Consider the following 20267-nt stretch of genomic DNA (forward strand, 5'->3'; position numbering starts at 1 on the left):
ATGATTTTCAATTCGACAGGTGTGGCTTCGTGAAAATAACCACAAGAGCAGCTGCTCACCAATTTGACAGCACCAACGCAGTTCCACCTCCGACACCGCTAAAACATGAGCTATACGGGTGTCGGCTATCGCTGGTTAACGCTTGATCACATTGTATTCAGGCATTAGTTGGCTTGTTTGGGGGAGATTATGAAATGTGAAGGACGTTTGACCATAGGCAACTTACCATAAGCATTGCATAATAATATTACAATACCAGTATGAGTCACCCTGTCCAACTGACTTACTTCCTGGTAACCATAGCAACAGACAGGTAAACTCAAACCCACGTGCAGTACTTCCCTCAGTCTTATTTTTCCCTTTTATATATATATATATATATATATATATAAGCCCATTTGTATATAGAAGTTGTATATTCAGACAGCCCTGTTTGGTTTCTTCTCCGAGAGATGTGGTATAGAGAAGTGATGGTAGTTGATCATTATAATGGATGTTATGATTACTTTGTATTTGAATAATGGATATTTAGTGACCCTTCAACTGGAGGTCAGTCATTTTATGTATTTAAAATAATTATGTTGACTGACTGACACAGGTCTCTTGACATATAGGGATGATTTCAGTCTGACTAGTTTTGACACACTTATTTAGATTGTACAGTCAGCTACCTAATAGATCACAATGGGCAGAACTGTATTCCGGAATTGAATTGTTAAAAATCATGTCCGACTGACAGTTAACATTCGATGAACATTGTTTATTCAGTAAAATGTTTATACTATATGTTCCACATGTTAAGAATAAATGTACATGAAATCTGGTTGAGCACTGTGAAGGGTGTTTGACTCTTTTGTCCAGAGATTGTAAACTGGAGAATGAATATGGCCAAATGTTTTTATTCACTTCCATTATCCAAGCCTTGCAGAATCTCCTCTACAAAGTATCACAACCAACCACAAAAAATGCATGCATTCATGACTAAGTCGCTTTGGATAAAAGCATCTGCTAAATGGCATGTTCTGTTACATAACTGCAACCTATCAGACTGTAGATAAGTACAGTAGTTTATTTAGCACAGCGGGCAAGGAATGATCATATGCACGACAGAAATAACATCCTCATACACAGATAAAGTGTCAGTTCAGCTGTAACCAACACCGTGCTCCACATCACAGCTGTGGCATCAAATGTTTTCATGACACGCTCTTTCAACTGTGTGTGTGTGTGTGTGTGTGAGAAAACATCAAGGGCGGCAGTCACACGCACATGTATTTATACGGCTAGCCAGGACAGTTTAAAATAGTTCAGGTCTGTTCTCGCTTTGATACTCGTCTTTCATGGGAATAGCTGACGGCAAACACTTAAATAGGTGTTACATTGGATGATGGTTCAATCTGTTTTAAGTGAAACCAGGCAGGTGCCTCACATTCAGCTGGCCAGCCTTCACCGTCTTCAGAACTGCAAACACATTTAGCTTTTTTTTTTTTGTTTCATAGAACAAAAATAGAAGTGTCAATTATATCATGATGTCCTATGAAGAAATCCAAAACATCCACAGATTGAAAAAGTAATCCATCTTGTGGCCTTAATTTGAGTTCTGTTCAACGTGCTTGGAATACAATATTAGAAAGCAGTTGCTGCCTAGGAATACTGTGCTAGTCTTTTTGCCCTATCATGTTAAGTCGTCACTCTTTGGCATGACAAAAAAATATTTTGCTTGACAACGAGCCATGGAGTTGGCAAGAGCACACAGACTGGCACTAAGCCTATACTAGTACAAGACAGTCCTTGCGCTCCCGTGATCAGAAATCAAGATTATCCAAGGGAGCTTAACCATGATGCCTCAATCCAATAGTTTAGTTCATGATTTCTCTTCCACACAACGAGTACTCTTCATGGACTTCAGATGAGCATCGGTGAATGAGCCCAGTAACCTGCCAGTGGATGCCAAGCTCCTTTCCTTCTCAACACAGTGACCGACAGCCCCGTGCCACAGTGGTTTATTAAGGCTGCCCTGAACCAGACAGGGAAAATGTCAGCTAGATCTGTTGTTCTCTTCAGACTTGAAGATGGAGTCCCATTCCTCCGAGTTGGCCGGTCCTTCCTCGTTTTTGGGAATAGCTGGGAAAACAGACTGCATCTTCTGCCTGAACTCTGTTAGCTGTGAAGATGAAGTGGAGGTTTCTTGAGCAGTACATGCATGAACTTTTTTTTATTTGTTGTACATTTACTGTGAGTGTTAGTTAAAAGGTGTTAGTCTTTCATGCTTTTATGATGGAATGATAAGGGCAAGACAATGAGATGGTTTGAGTTGATTAATACGTACACTATGGACCCCCATGGCTTTCCAGACTGCGACACTGAGCAGGCCCACACCACACCAGGCGTAGAGAGAGCCCCACCCCAGGGCACGGAGAGCCAGGGACGCCCCAGTCTCCGGTACTGCAGCAGTGGCCATCGTTCCCTTGAGAGAACACATACATACATACACACTTGAGGTCACAGTGAGGTACACAAGAGTTGCTCTACACATGGTTCCAAACTTAAGGCTACTTTCGTAACCCCGGTTCTCTGATGAGTGAGCTTTATCACCAACTCGAAGGACCTATCAAAAGCGTCTGTTGGAGACAGATGGGTAGAGTGGCACTTCCTTATAAAGGAGCCTCTCTCCCCCTGCCTTCTGGTCAATTCTCAATCATGCTTCTCTTCCTCACGCTCTTGCAACCAGGGGAATGCGGTGCTAACATCTCACTCATTACCCAGAGAACCGGAGTTACTTGTTTCAGTGTATCACTATGGGGATATGGCTGCAAAACATGCTCTTCGAAGCCTGGGTAGTCCCAACCCTCAGAGACGCCGAAACAGGGAGTACGCACCAAGAAGGAGCAGAAACCACCCGTCTGGGGGAGAAAAAAAAAGTGATTACAAAGTGAGGGGAAGCCCAATACATAGCTCACAAAATCTCAGTTTAATGAGATGTCCCAAAAACAGTACCCAATAGGTTAATGCCTATAGGAAAGGACCCTTTCAGTCCCCTACAAGGGCGGTCACTCGTCATTATAAAACAATGATCCGGCAGGATACAGTAAAAGAGAAAAGGACCAACCCTCTTTCGAGTGTAGTTGCCCAATGAATGAAGAGCACAACACCCTTGCCTGCGCTCTCGTTCAATCCAAGTAGATGCGCAATGCGGGTACTGGACAACGACCGGGCCGTCCTTCTGGGGAAGGCGACAGGCGAAAGCCACAGCCTATGGTGCGACAATGAGAATGTCGACAGGGGCCAGTGGATGGGGTTAGGTACATTAACCTGGAAACCCTCTGGGCAGACTGCGAGCGCAAACAGTTGCTGGTAGAGTACAGTCTGCTTAGGGTTACGCCACTGGTAGTAAAGCGAAAGACTGAGGAATATTGCTTCTCAGCGGCTAGTACCAGCACAATAGACAGGTCCCAGGACTAGCTAAAGACTTATGGTCTGGGCGTAAGCGACAGTGGATAAACTGTCAGGGCCTTGGTAGGGCGAGAAAGCAGCTAGAGGACATTAACAATGACGACACCTTCACTCCATCCCAAGAAGTTCTGCACGGCGCATTGGACCATGGAAAACAGAGTGTAAGAAGGAACAATCTGTTTAGTCATACCACTTCTCCAAGAAAAACTGTAAAAACAGAGCGTGCATAAGGGTGCTGGCACTCTATTTCCAGAGTCGCCGCCCTGTCTTCCTTTTTTTCCCTCTCTCACCGGCTATGCCCCGAGGGCTAAAGCATTCCGGTGAGGGTAGAGAATTGCTTTGTTGCTTGTAGTTACTCCACATAATTACCTAAATGCCAGAGTGAAAGGAATACAGAATACAAATATTCCAAAACATGTATCCTGTATGGAACAAGGCACTAAAGTAATACTGAAAGAAAATTTAAAAAGCAAAAGGAATAAACCTTTTGGCCTAAATGCAAAGCCTTATGCTTGGGGCAAACACCCCATCCCTGAGTAACTGCCTCCTTATCTTCAAGCACGGTGGTGGCTGCCTCACGGTATGCTTGACATAGGCAAAGACGGGAGTTTTTCAGGATAAAAATAAACGGGATGGAGCTAAGAACAGGCAAAATCCAAGAGGAAAACCTGCTTCAGACTGCTTTACACCAGACACAGGACACCTTTCAGCAGGACAATAACCTACACTGGTTGCTTACCAAGAAGACAGTGAATGTTCCTGAGATTTTAAATCTGCTTTAAAATCTATGGGAAGACTTAAATTGCTGTCTAGCCATGATACCCAACACCATGACAGAGCTTGAAGAACAAATAAATAAAAATTTCTAAGCTCTTAGAAGAATCACAGCTCTAATCGCTGCCAAAATGTGTTTCTAACACGGGGTGAATTCTTAGCTAATCAAGGTATATTGGTATTTTATTTTCATTCATTTAAAAAAAGATCCACATTTTTATTCCACTTCGACAGTATTTTGTGTAGATCAACAACAAAACATTTTAAAATGTATTTAAATCCAAAATGTGAAGAAAAAAATCAAAAGGGGGTGAATACTTATGATACCCACTGTACATGAGTTGATCTACACATGGGCCCAAGGTGAGCAGAAAACAACATTTTAAAGAGGTGAATACTGTTAGCCACCCTGCAAACGGTAATTTATCTAACCGAAAGAGAAACTCTAAACCTAACCTGGAAGATGAGCTGTATTTCAAGGTTACGTCTCAAATAGCACCATATTCCTTATATAGTGCACTACTTTTAACCAGGCCTCTGGTCAAAAGTAGTGCACTATGTAGGGAAAAGTGTACCATTTGGGATGCAGCCCAAGACTGAAGAAGCTGTTTAGAAAACAGACGCAGTCACTAATATTATTACCTCTTAATGTAATTATTGTCCATGTGGCCTGCTCATTAGATTAGCTATTATTGGAGTTTGGCGAGACTCACAGTAGCTCTTCCTAGATGGTTAAAAGGCTGTCTGAAGAGATTTGATTTGGTGTAGGCAAGTCAGTGTCCATCAACATCAACTGCCTATCCCCAGTATTGCATATAATGTTACCAACTGTCTTATTTTACGTCTGATTCTTTATGAGTTGTTTTGCTCTGATGGGTATGAGCAGCCTTGTGAGTGTACTACAAACATGTCTTATGGAGTTACTTCGCAAATTAGTGACCACTCTCCTCAAAACCAGCCATAAGTCATAACAGCATGAAATCTACATATGCGAGTTACCAGAGACAGACCTGGTTCCATGATAAACAAGCCTTGCTATCTGCTCTTTACAGTGCCGCGATTAACATAAGTGACATGTTAACTGTCTAGCAATCTCGTCAGGTCCTGGACAATCTCTACAGTCCATCTCTGCTCTGTTCTGTTCTCTGTGAAAGAAGCACTCCAGCCAGCCACTGTGACCTCACAACCACATATCTCTCACAAAGCACCAAATCCAATTTGACCACTTTACAAGGCATATTTGGCTGAGATTGATGTTTACAAAGATGGCCCTATGGGCTTAAAAATAGACTTCAAAATCCAACAAAGGCACCACTGTGCTGCTGGGCCAAGTATATCTTCAGAACTAATATCAGTTCAGAACTTGTGACTGTCCCAAATGGCACCCTACTCCCTAAATAGTGCACTACTTTGTCCAGAGCCCAGGGCCTGTATTCACAAAGCATCTCAGAAAAGTACCTAGGAATCCTGTTAAAGCCTGTTTTAAGACTCTCTCTCAGCTCAAAGTAAAGTTTCTCAGCTGGTAATCAGACAGTTTGAGGTACCACAAAGGAAAGATGGCGATGCCTCATCGTGATTGTTGCAAATTTTGGGGAATAACCAATCACGATGAGGCATCGCCAGCTGTGAACTCCATAGACCCCTTTCCAGTCCACAACACACTGACGCGCGCGACTCTTGCTGGCAGTAAGAAAGCAATCTCCATCTGCACCCATTCAACATAGCCTAGATTTACATTTCTTTACTTCAACAAAATAACTTTTTGGAGTTCTCATACACTTACAATGATGTTTAGATTTCTGCTTTAATAGTCGCTAAGATTATACTGGTTTGTAATCTTTGCAAAATAACTATTTTGGATGTAGCAATTGTTAGCTAGAATGCTAACGCTCATTGATATAGGCTATATCAAAAGCTAGCCAAAGAGATTTTACTGGCTGAAGTTGAAGTGTAATTATAATGCAGTTGATTTGCGGTGATGACACAAACATTATATTAAGCAGGACTAGGGCGGTCACAACATTTTGTCAGCCGGTGATTGTCAAGCAGATGACTGTTGGTCTCACGGTAATTGACCGTTAATTAACAAACACATTTAGCATCTCCTGGCTTCCACACACAGCCTACAAGACACTGATGCAGACCTTTGGAACATTTCCATTTTAAAAAGTCTAACAAATCCATGTAATATAACCTACACCTTCACAATAAATCCATGATTTATTTTAGACAAGTTTAAAGAAGCATGATATGAAGGAAATGTAGTCTATTTCAGAAGAATAGCATACTCTGAGTTGTCCTTATGTTAGGCCCTGATATTGCTATGCCAAATGGCTGTGGGCTACACTAGTTCATTTAGAAGATAAAATTGGCTTAGAATTCTGTGGCATTATTTTATAGTATGAAGAATACAATTGAACAAAGCTGAATAAAATAGAAAGGATATTTTCTCCAAACGATTTGAGGGAGTGTGCACATGCGGCTACTCTGATGAGCGCTTAACAAATAAATAGGTACTCCTATATGCTTAATTTAGAGTTATTAATGTAACTTTAGTTCTACATGTTTGGATTTTTAATACATTGTAAGGCTGCATGATGAGACTAATGATGATTTGAAAAAAACTTGCTTGAAAAGGCATGAGCTCTGCTTTGTTTATTGTGCAGGCTGTACATACTTCAACAGTCTCTCATTCACAATTTGACAAGCAAGTGATAATGCCTTGAATTTCACGGTTGGCATCCCCTTTGTGGCTGTAATGCTCAATTTAGAATGGACCATCATCATGCACCCATCTCGAAACAGGGGCAGTGGGAACAAAAATGTCATCTATGCATTTGAATAGCGAATGGAGGACGCTTTTCCTGTGGGTTATTTTCATGCCAGCCAGGTTGGCTATACTCCTGTTGTAAAGATAAACAATGTGCTTAATATTAGGAAATTTGATAAATATAGTAGGCCTAGTCTATAGAAAGCTAATGGGATCCTCCTCTTTTTAGTAGAAGCCATCACTCTGTTTTCTCACCCAATTGTATAGCCTATAGAAATGTTGCGCAACATGAGCTCACAAAGTGTTTGATTAGATTTGATTACATTTGCATTGATGTCAGGTGATTAGAGGGACAAGAGAGTGCTGAGTACCAGGCAGTTAGCAAGTTCGGTAGGCTACTAATGATCAGCAGCAGCATCAGAGCTTGGAGAAGCCTAATTACCGTGACTAAACGGTCACGTGGAATTTGACTGCCTTCATGACTCGTGACCGCCGGTGTGGCGATAATTTGGTCACAGCAACAGCCTAAAGCAGGACATTCATACAAGCCTTAAAATCCAATTATAACCCAAAAGTAGTGTGAAATGCACTCATAAGCAACATGAAAATAGAGGCTTTTTTTTTTGCTGCCGTTCTGTAAGAACTCCCTCCCCCTTGTTCTGCCACCAACTTGCGCGCATCGCCCTAGTGCGGAAATCTTTGCAAACACAGAAAGGGGTCTATACAGCATGCTTCAGACCACGATAGTGAATGTGACCATCCATCAAGTGTTGTAATGGTAAAAGTTATCAAATTTTTGCCTGACAGGATCACTTTGCCTACTCTTGATTATTGCCATGCATAGCCTTTTTTAATGACATTTTTATGGTTGTTAAGTGTAATTTGCACAATATTACCGTTATCAACACACTCATCGTCACTCCCGTTTAACAACTAAATTGCTTTGGCGCGGTAGGCATCAAGTCACTTGCCGATAATGGTGCATACAACGTTGACAGGCCATCATTTTCATCGAACACTATCAAAGTTAACATAAACACTATAGATGCCTTCAATTGCACAATTTATAGGCATGCCCAATTTAGAGATATTTTTAACAACGTGATGTTGCGTTCCAAATGGATAACTTGAAATAACACGATCTAGGTAATTAAATAATCCAAAGAAAATCATGTATTTATTAGCCTAGTGGTTATAAGTATTTAGGCATGCCATGTAAAATATGTCTTGTGAAATTGTCAAGAGATACTACTATTACATGCAAGTCTAGATTATTTATGGATTGATAAAATATCAAAACATAATTAATTAACTCAAAAGCAATTGCATGTGACAGGAACCACTGACTCGCTGCAATTTTCTATTATCAAGACACCTGCTGGTAACTTTTTACTTGATTTATTTCACCTTTATTTAACCAGGTAGGCAAGTTGAGAACAAGTTCTCATTTACAATTGCGACCTGGCCAAGATAAAGCAAGCAGTTTGACACATACAACAACACAGAGTTACACATGGAGTAAAACAAACATACAGTCAATAACATAGTAGAAAAATAAGTCTATATACAAAGTGAGCAAATGAGGTAAGATAAGGAAGGTAAAGGCAAAAAAAGGCCATGGTGGCGAAGTAAATACAATATAGCAAGTAAAAAACACTGGAATGGTAGATTTGCAGTGGGTAGGACAGCTTATTGGGTGTCCTAAATACTGTAACTGTTCGAATCCCCAAGCAGACTAGGTGAAAAATCTGTTGATGTGCCCTTGAGCAAGGCATTTAACCCTGATTGCTCCTGAAAGTCAGTCTGGATAAGAGCGTCTGCTAAATTACCAAAATGTAAACATTATCCCACCAATGTAGCAATTTTGTAGGAACAGCAGTTACAGGGTAAGCACACTTGCTACCAATTGTGCTGTGCCATAAAGATACAGTTGTGCTTGCCTTGCATACATGGAGGTCATGGAATGCAATTAATGCCATACATTTCAGACATTGTCATTATGTAGCCCAGCCCTATATAATATCACTTCGTCATGGGTCAAGGCTAACATGAATGTAACTTAACCTGTATGTAATGGAATGCTATAGCTATATCAATGCATAGCTACCTTGCTAAACCAGCCTGGACTCTTTTTCTTGGCCAAGGCTAACGTGGAGCCGAATCCTGCTATCATCCCAGCAGATGCGACAGTCGTCAGGAAAGCTGCACCTGAAAAAGGTTGATGGGACGTTGGTTATGGGTCACAAAAAAATTGTCCGGTGAGTAATAATCAACTATACTAGCTACTGTACTAGCTAGCCATTAATTCAATCATTTGCAGTGAGTCTGTCAGGGTCAAGCTAATGTAGCTAACAGCAGCAATAAAAAAAACGAATTATCTGTGCAAACAGTGAAACAATTGTTAAAGAAGCAGTCGCTTGCCTTTCATTAGCTGTAGTTTGTCGTCGTTATCTGTCACAATTGCAGTAGTGACATTCAAACTCGTGTTTTCTTTCTCAGCTGTCATTTTGTAAAAGGCAAGCCTCTGTCCGTCACTTAAATAATTCCGGTGGAAACACGCTAGGACCATTTAATTCGTTTTTAAGGTTCTGTCTCGAAAATCTAAGCCATTTTAGGGCTACCTAATCAATACATTGTAGTATAATGATTCAGTACTGTGCATTTGAACATGGGAATGTATATTTCCATTTGAGAGTTAAATACAAATACGGGTACAACGATTCCCATGGCACTACGTCAGTGGTGTAAAGTACTTAAGTAGTACTTGACATTATTTTTACTTAACTTTTACTTCACTACATTCCCAAAGAAAATAAATGTACTATTTACGCCGTACATTAACACCCAGAAGTACTCATTACACTTAGAATGCTTAGCAGAACAGGAAAATTGTCAAATTCACGGACTTATCACGAGATCATCCCTGGTCATCCCTACTGCCTCTGACCGGTCTGACTCACTAAACACAAATGCTTCGTTTGTAAATATATCTGAGTGTTGGAGTGTGCCCCTGGCTCTCCGTAAATAAATAAAAAAACAAGAAACTGGTGCCGTCTCGTTGTCTTAATGTAGGGAATTTGAAATTATTTCTGCTTTTACTTTTGATACTTAAGTACATTTTATATTTAAAACCAAATACTTTTAGACTTTTACTCAAGTAATATTTTACTGGGTGACTTTCACGTTTGCTTGAGTCATTTTCTATTAAGGTTTCTTTACTTTTACTCAAGGATGACGATTGGGTACTTATTCCACCACTGCACTACTTGCGTGCGCTCGTATCTGTCCACTAACGTGTGCGCACATGTGTTTCTGGGAGCTGCATTACATTATAGACAGCGGCATCGTGAGGCTGGGCGGCCTGCCCTTTTAGTGATACAAATGTCCCAGCTTTCAAACCATGAACACAAAAATGCGCTCCACAAGAAATTATGATATTATACCAGAATAATTGGGAGGATGTGAGATGTATCAAAGCATCCTGCTGGACACGACTAGGCCACTACCTGTAGGCCTATTCATGAAAGTACAGTATCTTCTGGTCGGGGGAGACCGTTCATTCAGGGCAGGTGGGGCAGAGCCTGTTTTGCATGTCAATTTGGCATTAATACGTGCCACATAACAGTTTGCAAACAATGTAAAATAATATATATCATTGAGTTAATAAAGCTGCATACAAACATGGTCTCTTTTTTTGTTTTCTTGAGTAAGGCAGCTCCAAAATGCAGGTGTTTCAGCCTAGCTCAGTGTTTTCTGTGGTGTTGGGGGAGGTCAGAAAAAAATACAAAGCGTTGCGCCGTGATTAGCTCAGTGTTCTGTCACTCATGGGGACTTTACATCACTGCCAAGTGTAAGAGGAGACATTGAAAATTCTAGCCATTCGGCTGCTGCCATAGAAGTGCCAATCCATGAAGGCTCAAGGTCATTGGTCACAGATAAAATGATGTCAAATCACGTTATATGTACAGTAGCTTTGATTGTGAAAGTATGATGTTGATATGATCAGTCCAATCTTAGCTAGCAGTCATCATCATGAATCAAGTCAACAATCTACTGGCAAATCATTTGTAATCCTTGTCATATGAAGAGAAATAATAGATAAAACGTATCAGTGCTCATCGGCCATTGGACATAAACATTACACAACAAGTTGGAAATCACAAATTCAACGAGTGGTTTCAAAGGAATCGGTGACAGTGGCTCTGTGGTCCCAAATCTGGGATTAAGGGGCTCTTTTCCAAGTTTAAAATGATAAACATTCAACATTGGCCATGCTGTCAATGAAGCATGATTTGTGCCACGCACAAAACAACTGTTAACTCGGAAGGCCGAGATCCTACGGTTCTGACTTGGTGAACAGGGAGAACAGTGTAGAAATGGCCCATGTTCTGAATTTGGTCACTGTACATTTCAAAAGTGCTAAACAAATAGTTTATATTGACTAACGTTACATCCGTCCAAGCTCGCTCATTGTCTTAATCGAAATTACGGATTGCCTCTTATCCGCTGGTCGTCCCCTTATGCCATAGTTTGAACGTCTCAATTGTCATTAGAAACCACATTTGTTTAAACAAGTCAGCCATGTTTTTTTAAAAGGCAGTAAATGAGGCTGAATGAACTCTTTCACTGCCAGACAAGGCTGCGCTAATAGCCAGGTGTAGCAGTGGTAAGATGTTGGGACTGCTGTTGGGACAGCTTTATGTAGGCCCTAACAGTTTGTGGGCACCGTTTGTCGCCATTATAGTGCAATTAATGTATGGTTTAGTGTTGTGTTGTGTAGTGGCTTTGCTGGCATGCATCCCACTGGTTTTGGAAACATAAACATCATATCAGCGATAAGTAATTTTCAAAAAGCAAAAGGTTAAAGATGCAGTCCAGGATCTTAAGCAATTACAAATTCGAAACATATTGTATGAATTGGAATTCGTAACATATATTAATTGCCCCCCCCCAATATAAATACATATAAACTCAGCAAAAAAAGAAACGTCAACTGCGTTTATTTTCAGCAAACTTAACGTGTAAATATTTGTATGAACATAACAATATTCTACAACTGAGACATAAACTGAACAAGTTCCACAGACATGTGACCAACAGAAATGGAATAATGTGTCCCTGAACAAAGGGGGGGGTCAAAATCAAAAGTAACAGTCAGTATCTGGTGTGGCCACCAGCTGCATTAAGTACTGCAGTGCATCTCCTCCTCCTCATGGACTGCACCAGATTTGCCAGTTCTTTCTGTGAGATGTTACCCCACTCTTCCATCAAGGCACCTGCAAGTTCCCAGACACTTCTGGGGGGAATGGCCCTAGCCCTCACCCCCCGATCAAACAGGTCCCAGATGTTCTCAATGGGATTGAGATCCGGGCTCTTCGCTGGCCATGGCAGAACATTGACATTCCTGTCTTGCAAGAAATAACGCACAGAATGAGCAGTATGTCTGGTGGCATTGTCATGCTGGAGGGTTATGTCAGGATGAGCCTGCAGGAAGGGTACCACATGAGGGATGAGGATGTCTTCCCTGTAACGCACAGCTTTGAGATTGTCTGCAATGACAACAAGCTCAGTCCAATAATGCTGTGACACACCGCCCCAGACCATGATGGACCCTCGGAGTAACGTTCATTCCTTCGACGATAAACGCGAATCCGACCATCACCCCTGGTGAGACAAAACCGCAACCGAGCACTTTTTGACAGTCCTGTTTGGTCCAGCGACGGTGGGTTTGTGCCCAAAGGCGACGTTGTTACCAGTGATATTTGGTGAGGACCTGCATTACAACAGGCCTACAAGCCCTCAGTCCAGCCTCTCTCAGCCTATTGCGGACAGTCTGAGCACAGATGGAGGGATTGTGCGTTCCTGGTGTAACTCGGGCAGTTGTTGTTGCCATCCTGTACCTGTCCCGCAGGTGTGATGTTCGGATGTACCGATCCTGTGCAGGTGTTGTTACACGTGGTCTAACACTGCGAGGACGATCAGTTGTCTGTCCTGTCTCCCTGTAGTGCTGTTTTAGGCATCTCACAGTACGGGCATTGCAATTTATTGCAGTCCTCATGCCTCCTTGCAGCATGCCTAAGGCACGTTGACAAAGATGAGCAGGGACCCTGGGCATCTTTCTTTTGGTGTTTTTCAGAATCAGTAGAAAGGCCTCTTTAGTGTCCTAAGTTTTCATAACTGTGACCTTAATTGCTTACTGTCTGTAATTGCTTACTGTCTGTGTCTTAACGACCGTTCCACAGGTGCATGTTCATGAATTGTTTATGGTTCACTGAACAAGCATGGAAAACAGTGTTTAAGAGGACCCCTTTGAGATAGGATCCCGTTAACGGGATTGATTTTGACAACAGCCAGTGGAAAATCAGAGCGCCAAATTCAAAACAGCTAAAATCCTCATAATTCCATTTTCTCAAACAATCAACTATTTTACACCATTTTAAAGATAAGACTCTCGTTAATCCAACCACATTGTCCGATTTCAAAAAGGCTTTATGGCGAAAGCATAAAATTAGATTATGTTAGGACATAAACTTCACAAGAAAAACCACACAGCCATTTTCCAAGCAACTAGATGCATCACAAAAACCAAAAGTACAGCTAAAATATTCACTAACCTTTGATGATCTTCATCAGATGGCACTCATAGGACTTCATGTTACACAATACATGTATGTTTTGCTCGATAAAGTTCATATTTATATCCAAAAAAACCATTTTACATTGGCGCGTAATGTTCAGAAATGTTTTCCCTCCAAACCTAGCGGTGAATGAGCAATGAGCACACATATTACAGAAATACTCATCATAAACTTTGATCAATATACAAGTGTTATGCACAGAATTATAGATAGACTTCTCCTAAATGCTACCGCTTTGTCAGATTTCAAAAAAGGTTCACGGCAAAAGCACAATTTGCAATAATCTGAGTACAGCCCAGAAGACACCAACAACTAGCAAACAGAAACCCACCAACTTGGAATCAATAAAACTAAGAAATTACATTATACATTTTCACTTACCTTTGATTATCTTCATCAGAAGGCACTCCCAGGAACCCCAGCTCCACAATAAATGTTCAATAAAGTTCATATTTATGTCAAAATACATCCATTTTGTTCGCGCGTTAGGTTCACTATCCAAACCCACAATGCGCATGCTTACTTAGTCCAGACGAAAAGTCAAAAAAGTTATACTACAGTTTGTAGAAACATGTCAAACGATATAGAATCAATCTTTAGGTTGTTTTTAACATATATCTTCAATAAAATTCCAACCGGACCTATCCGTTCTCTTTAGGAGTGAATATGAACTCAGCTCGCTCCCAAGTCCTTGCGCGTGACTGTACCCATGCCTTATAATGGGACACCTACTTCCTTGGGCTGTTATTCCCATCAAATTCACCATAGAATCCTCAAACAAGGTTCTAAAGACTGTTGACATCTAGTGGAAGCTTTAGGAAGTGCAAAATGAACCCTGAGTCACTGTATACTGTGAAGGCAATCATTTGAAAAAACTACAACCTCAGATTTCCCACTTCTTGCTTGGATTTTTCTCAGGTTTTTTCCTGCCATATGAGTTCTGTTATACTCACAGACATCATTCAAACAGTTTTAGAAACTTCAGAGTGTTTTCTATCCAAATCTACTAATATGCATATCCTACCTCCTGGGCCCGAGTTGCAGGCAGTTTAATATGGGTACATTTTTCATCCGGCCGTGAAAATACTGCCCCCTATCCCGAAGAGGTTTTAAACTCTTTACCAATGAAGATATTTCGATTTTTACGAATTATCTTTGAAAGACAGGGTCCTGAAAAAGGGATGCTTCTTTTTTTGCTGATATATATATATATATATATATATATATATATATACACACACACACACATTTTTTAAAAATTATTATTCTATTTTTTTGCAAGACAGAGCTAATAAGCATAAAGGGAGGAAGTGTAGCAAAAGTGTAGTTCGTAGGTGGAGGCACTCATAGGCTTATGGATCTGTGCAAACCTGCTACAGTAAGTGTATCTTTGTAGTTTGAAAGATTGTTTCTGATAAGTTCCATGTTTTGTAAACCCTATTCCAAGTGATTTTCCACTAGGTCTCATAGATTACATAACTCCAGGATACTGAAATCAGTATGATATGTTATGTTTGGTATGGTTGCATAAGACAGGTTATTTAACCTCTTACATCTAGATGTTCCGCTAGCGGAACACCTGCTCCAATATCCAATGATGGGCGTGGCGCGAAATACAAATTCCTCTAAAATCCGAAAACTTCCATTTTTCAAACATATGACTATTTTACAGCATTTTAAAGACAAGACTCTCGTTAATCTAACCACACTGTCCGATTTCAAAAAGGCTTTACAGCGAAAGCAAAACATTAGATTATGTCAGCAGAGTACCCAGCCAGAAATAATCAGACACCCATTTTTCAAGCTAGCATATAATGTCACAAAAAACAAAACCACAGCTAAATGCAGCACTAACCTTTGATGATCTTCATCAGATGACAACCCTAGGACATTATGTTATACAATGCATGCATGTTTTGTTCAATCAAGTTCATATTTATATCAAAAAACAGCTTTTTTACATTAGCATGTGACGTTCAGAACTAGCATACCCCCCGCAAACCTCCGGTGAATTTACTAAATTACTCACGATAAACGTTCACAAAAAACATAACAATTATTTTAAGAATTATAGATACAGAACTCCTCTATGCACTCGATATGTCCGATTTTAAAATAGCTTTTCGGTGAAAGCACATTTTACAATATTCTCAGTAGATAGCCCGGCATCACAGGGCTAGCTATTTAGACACCCAGCAAGTTTAGCCTTCACCAAAATCAGATTTACTATTAGAAAAGTTTGATTACCTTTCCTGTTCTTCGTCAGAATGCACTCCCAGGACTTCTACTTCAATAACAAATGTTGTTTTGGTCCAAAATAATCCATAGTTATGTTCCAACAGCGGCGTTTTGTTTGTGCGTTCTAGACACTATCCGAATGGTAAATAAGGGTCACACGCATGGCGCATTTCGTGACAAAAGATTTCTAAATATTTCATTACCGTACTTCGAAGCATGTCAACCGCTGTTTAAAATCGCGTAAAAAAGCGATAATATTCCGACCGGGAGTCGTTGAATCCGTTCAGAGATGATAGAATAAAATCATGGTGTCGTATCGTGCACGAGCATGAAGCCCTTTGTCCGCTGATAGACCACTTAGCAAAAGCACTCGTGTGTTTCAGCCAGGGCTTTGAATTACGTCATTCAGCTTTTTCCCGGGCTCAGAGAGCCCATGGAAGCCGTAGGAAGTGTCACGTAACAGCAGAGATCCTTTGTAATGGATAGAGAGAATCAAGAAGGGGAAGAAATGGTCAGACAGGGTACTTCCTGAACAGAATCTTTTCATGTTTTGGCCTGAGTTCTGTTATACTCACAGACACCATTCAAACAGTTTTAGAAACTTTGGAGTGTTTTCTATCCAAAGCTAATAATTATATGCATATTCTAGTTTCTGGGCAGGAGTAATAATCAGATTAAATCGGGTACGTTTTTTATCCGGCCGTGAAAATACTGCCCCCTATCCATAACAGGTTTTAAGGCAAAAATGAAAGGAGGGTGGTTGGTCGGGGTGGATGTGTAGGAATATAACGCAAACGTCTATCAACCCGATGGTTGTTTAAGTCTCATCAAGGACAACTTTAGAATTTGAGCTAATTAGCAACTTTGCAACTACTTGCTACTTTTTATCTACTTTGCAACTACTTAGCATGTTAGCTAACCCTTCCCCTAACCTTAACCCCTTACCTAGTTAACATTAGCCACCTAGCTAACGTAAGCCACAACAAATTGGAATTCGTAACATATACGAATAATAATTCGTAAAATATCTTATGAAATGGTTGATGGACATCCACAAATTAATACATACGAAACATATTCTAGCGACCTTAACACAAGACCTCATCTTGGTGTAACGGTTAAGGTGTTGGCTTGACAGTCGCTGGACCTGGGTTTCAAATAAAAATGTAAAATCAAATAAAATGTTATTTGTCACATGCGCCAAATACAATAGTAAAATGCTTACTTACAAGCCCTTAACCGACAATGCAGTTTAAGAAAATACCTAAAATAATTAAAGAGCATCATTAAATAACAATAGCGGGGCTATATTTTACCTTCATTTAACTAGGCAGGTCAGTTAAGAACAATTTAGTATTTTCAATGACGGCCTAGGAACAGTAGGTTATTAACTGTCTTGTTTAGAACGACAGATTTTTATCTTGTCGGCTCAGGGATTCGATCTTGCAACCTTTCGGTTACTAGTCCAATGGTCTAACCACTAGGCTACCTGCTGCCACAGGGCGTACTGGTTCAGAGTCAATGTGTCAATGTGCGGAGGCACCCGTGTCGAGGTAATTAAGGTAATTATGTACATGCAGATAGGGTATTAAAGTGGCTATGCATAGATAATAACAGAGAGTAGCAGTAGTGTGGGGGGGTGCAAATAGCCTGGGTAGCCATTTGATTAGCTGTTCAGGAGTCTTATGGCTTGGTGGTAGAATCTGTTTAGAAGCCTCTTGGACCGGAGCTCTGGTACCACTTGCCGTGCGAGAGGACAGTCTATGACTAGGGTGGCTGGAGAATTTTTAGGGCCTTCTTCTGACACCGGCTGGTATAGAGGTCCTGGATGGCAGGAAGCTTGACCCCGGTGATGTACTGGGCTGTAGACACTACCCTCTGTAGTGCCTTGCGGTCAGAGGCCAAGCAGTTGCCATACCAGGCAGTGATGCAACCCGTCAGGATGCTATCGATGGTGCAGCTGTAAAACCTTTTGAGAATCTGAGGACCCATGCCAAACCTTTTCAGTCTCCTGAGGGGGAATAGGTTTTGTCATGCCCTCTTCATGACTGTCTTGATGTGCTTGATACCATGTTAGTCTGTTGCTGATGTTGACGCAAAGGAACATGAAGCTCTCAACCTGCTCCGCTACAACCCCGTCGATGAGAATGGGGGCGTGCTTGGTCCTACTTTCCTGTAGTCCACAATCATCTACTTTGTCTTGATCACGTTGAGGGAGAGGTTGTTGTCCTTGCACTACACGGTTAGATCTCTGACCTCCTCCCTATAGGCTGTCTCATCGTTGTTGGTGATCAGGCCTACCACTGTTGTGTCATCAACAAACTTAATGATGGTGTTGGAGTTGTGCCTGGCCGTGCAGTCATGAGTGAACAGGGAGTACAGGAGGGGACTGAGCACGCACCCCCGAGGGGGCCCCGTGTTGAGGATCAGCGTGGCGGATGTGTTGTTACCTACCCTTATCACCTGTGGGCGGCCCGTCAGGAAGTCTACGATCCAGTTGCAGAGGGAGGTGTTTAGTCCCAGGGTCCTTAGCTTAGTGATGAGATTTGAGGCCACTATGGTGTTGAACACTGAGATGTAGTCAATGAATAGCATTCTCACATAGGTGTTCCTTTTGTCCAGGTGGGAAAGGGCAGTGTGGAGTGCAATAGAGATTGCGTCATCTGTGGATCTGTTGGTGCGGTATGCAAATTGAGTGGGTCTAGGGTTTCTGGGATAATGGTGTTGATGTGAGCCATGACCAGCCTTTCAAAGAATTTCATGGCTACAGACGTGAGTGCTACAGGTCAGTAGTCATTTAGGCAGGTTACCTTAGTGTTCTTGGGCACAGGGACTATGGTTGTCTGCTTGAAACATGTTGGTATTATAGACTCAGACAGGAAGAGGTTGAAAATGTCAGTGAAGACACTTGCCAGTTGGTCAGCACATGCTTGGAGTACACGGCCCAGCGGCCTTGTGAATGTTGACCTGTTTAAAGGTTTTACTCACATCGGCTAAGTTGCTAGATCGAATCCCCGAGCTGACAAGGTAAAAATCTGTCGTTCTGCCCCTGAACAAGGCATTTAACCCACTGTTCATAGGCCGTCATTGTAAATAAGAATTTGTTCTTAACTGACTTGCCTAGTTAAATAAAGCTAAATTAAAAGTAAATAAAAAACATTGGCAGCAGAGAGCGTGATCACACAGTCATCCGGACCAGCTGATGCTCTCATGCATGTTTCAGTGTTACTTGCCTCAAAGCGAGCATAGAAGTTATTTAGCTCGTCTGGTAGGCTTGTGTCACTGGACAGCTCTCGTTTGTGCTTCCCTTTGTAGTCTGTAATAGTTTGCAACCTCTACCACATTCGACGAGCGTCGGAGCCGGTGTAGTACGATTTCATCTTAGTCCTGTATTTACACTTTGCCTGTTTGATTGTTCGTCAAAGGGCATAGCAGGATTTCTTATAAGCTTCCGGGTTGGAGTCAGATTAACTTTCACTATTGTTATTATGTGTATGTGAATAACTGACGTCGGAGAGAGTGTGGTAAAATGCAAGCATAATCCTTTACTCAGGTATTACATGTTACAGGTCACGACATCCTAATCAGACACTCATAATGCACCTGTTTATATATCCTAGATATGTAGCCCCATCTCTGGGTTGGCATTATACCCATTATCTTAACATCTTCCTTTTCATATATAATTAGCTTGAGCACTTCATACCATTTTAATACCACAGTGAAAATACCCCTATTTACATTATCATCACCAACATCATTGTCCATCTCTGAAGGGACGTAGTCCCTGTACCGCAGGGGCAGTCTTATGTTGGCCCTTGTCCTAGTGTGTTGCACTGGTAGCATATTGTGCACCTCTGGGATGTTGGGAACCTCTGGGAGCCTCAGGGCCTCTCCTTCCTCTTCCACCGCCTCCTGAAATTGTGGAGGCACAGTCGGCAGAGAACTGCCCTGGTGGGGTCTTCCCCATTTCCTCATTATGTGTCCTGGCCACACCATCCAGAGGATATTCACAGTCTTCCCATGTGGCCTTCCTGTGCCCTATGCTCTCTTGAACTGGGCGTATGTCCTTCCGGTTCCTTCCATATTTTCGGCCGTTTACTTCCACTTCATATGACCTTGCGCTGATGTGCCCTATGCATGTGCCAAGACTCCATGTGGCATCCCTGGTGTGAGGTGACAGGAGCACTCTGACAGGTTGGCTTTGTTTTATTACAGGCAGATTCTTTGCATGCTGGTCATAGTAATGTTTTGACTTGTCCTGACGTGCAAGTTTGTGTGCCCGAACATCCCTAATGACCTTTGGTGCGAGGAGCTTGAGAGTTGTTGGCAACAGAGAGTGGGTGCGTCTAGACATTAAGCATTGTACAGGACTGCTGCCGAAGCCCTCTGTG

At 41.6% G+C, this 20267-nt stretch overlaps 1 protein-coding gene across 1 annotated transcript; it reads right to left on the bottom strand.

Moving 5' to 3' along the window:
- Positions 1-883: 883 nt before the first annotated feature.
- On the bottom strand, positions 884-9542 carry tmem242 (transmembrane protein 242). The gene is made up of 4 exons (XM_029754849.1): positions 9419-9542; positions 9105-9205; positions 2330-2467; positions 884-2164 (listed from the first exon to the last, which is right to left on the bottom strand). The coding sequence occupies exons 1-4, from the start codon at positions 9501-9503 to the stop codon at positions 2039-2041; spliced, it is 450 nt and encodes a 149-aa protein (XP_029610709.1). The 5' UTR covers positions 9504-9542; the 3' UTR covers positions 884-2038.
- Between the last annotated feature and the right edge of the window lie 10725 nt (positions 9543-20267).

The sequence above is a fragment of the Salmo trutta genome, chromosome 1 (genome assembly GCF_901001165.1).
Source record: "Salmo trutta chromosome 1, fSalTru1.1, whole genome shotgun sequence".
Classification (NCBI taxonomy): Eukaryota; Metazoa; Chordata; class Actinopteri; order Salmoniformes; family Salmonidae; genus Salmo; species Salmo trutta.

Coding starts and splice junctions, on each gene's coding strand:
- tmem242 (XM_029754849.1), bottom strand. CDS start 9,503: ATGACAGCTGAGAAAGAAAACACGAGTTTGAATGTCACTACTGCAATT. Junction 9,206..9,418: donor CAAACTACAGCTAATGAAAG/GCAAGCGACTGC, acceptor AACCTTTTTCAG/GTGCAGCTTTCCTGACGACT. Junction 2,468..9,104: donor GTCCAGGCTGGTTTAGCAAG/GTAGCTATGCAT, acceptor TGTTCTCTCAAG/GGAACGATGGCCACTGCTGC.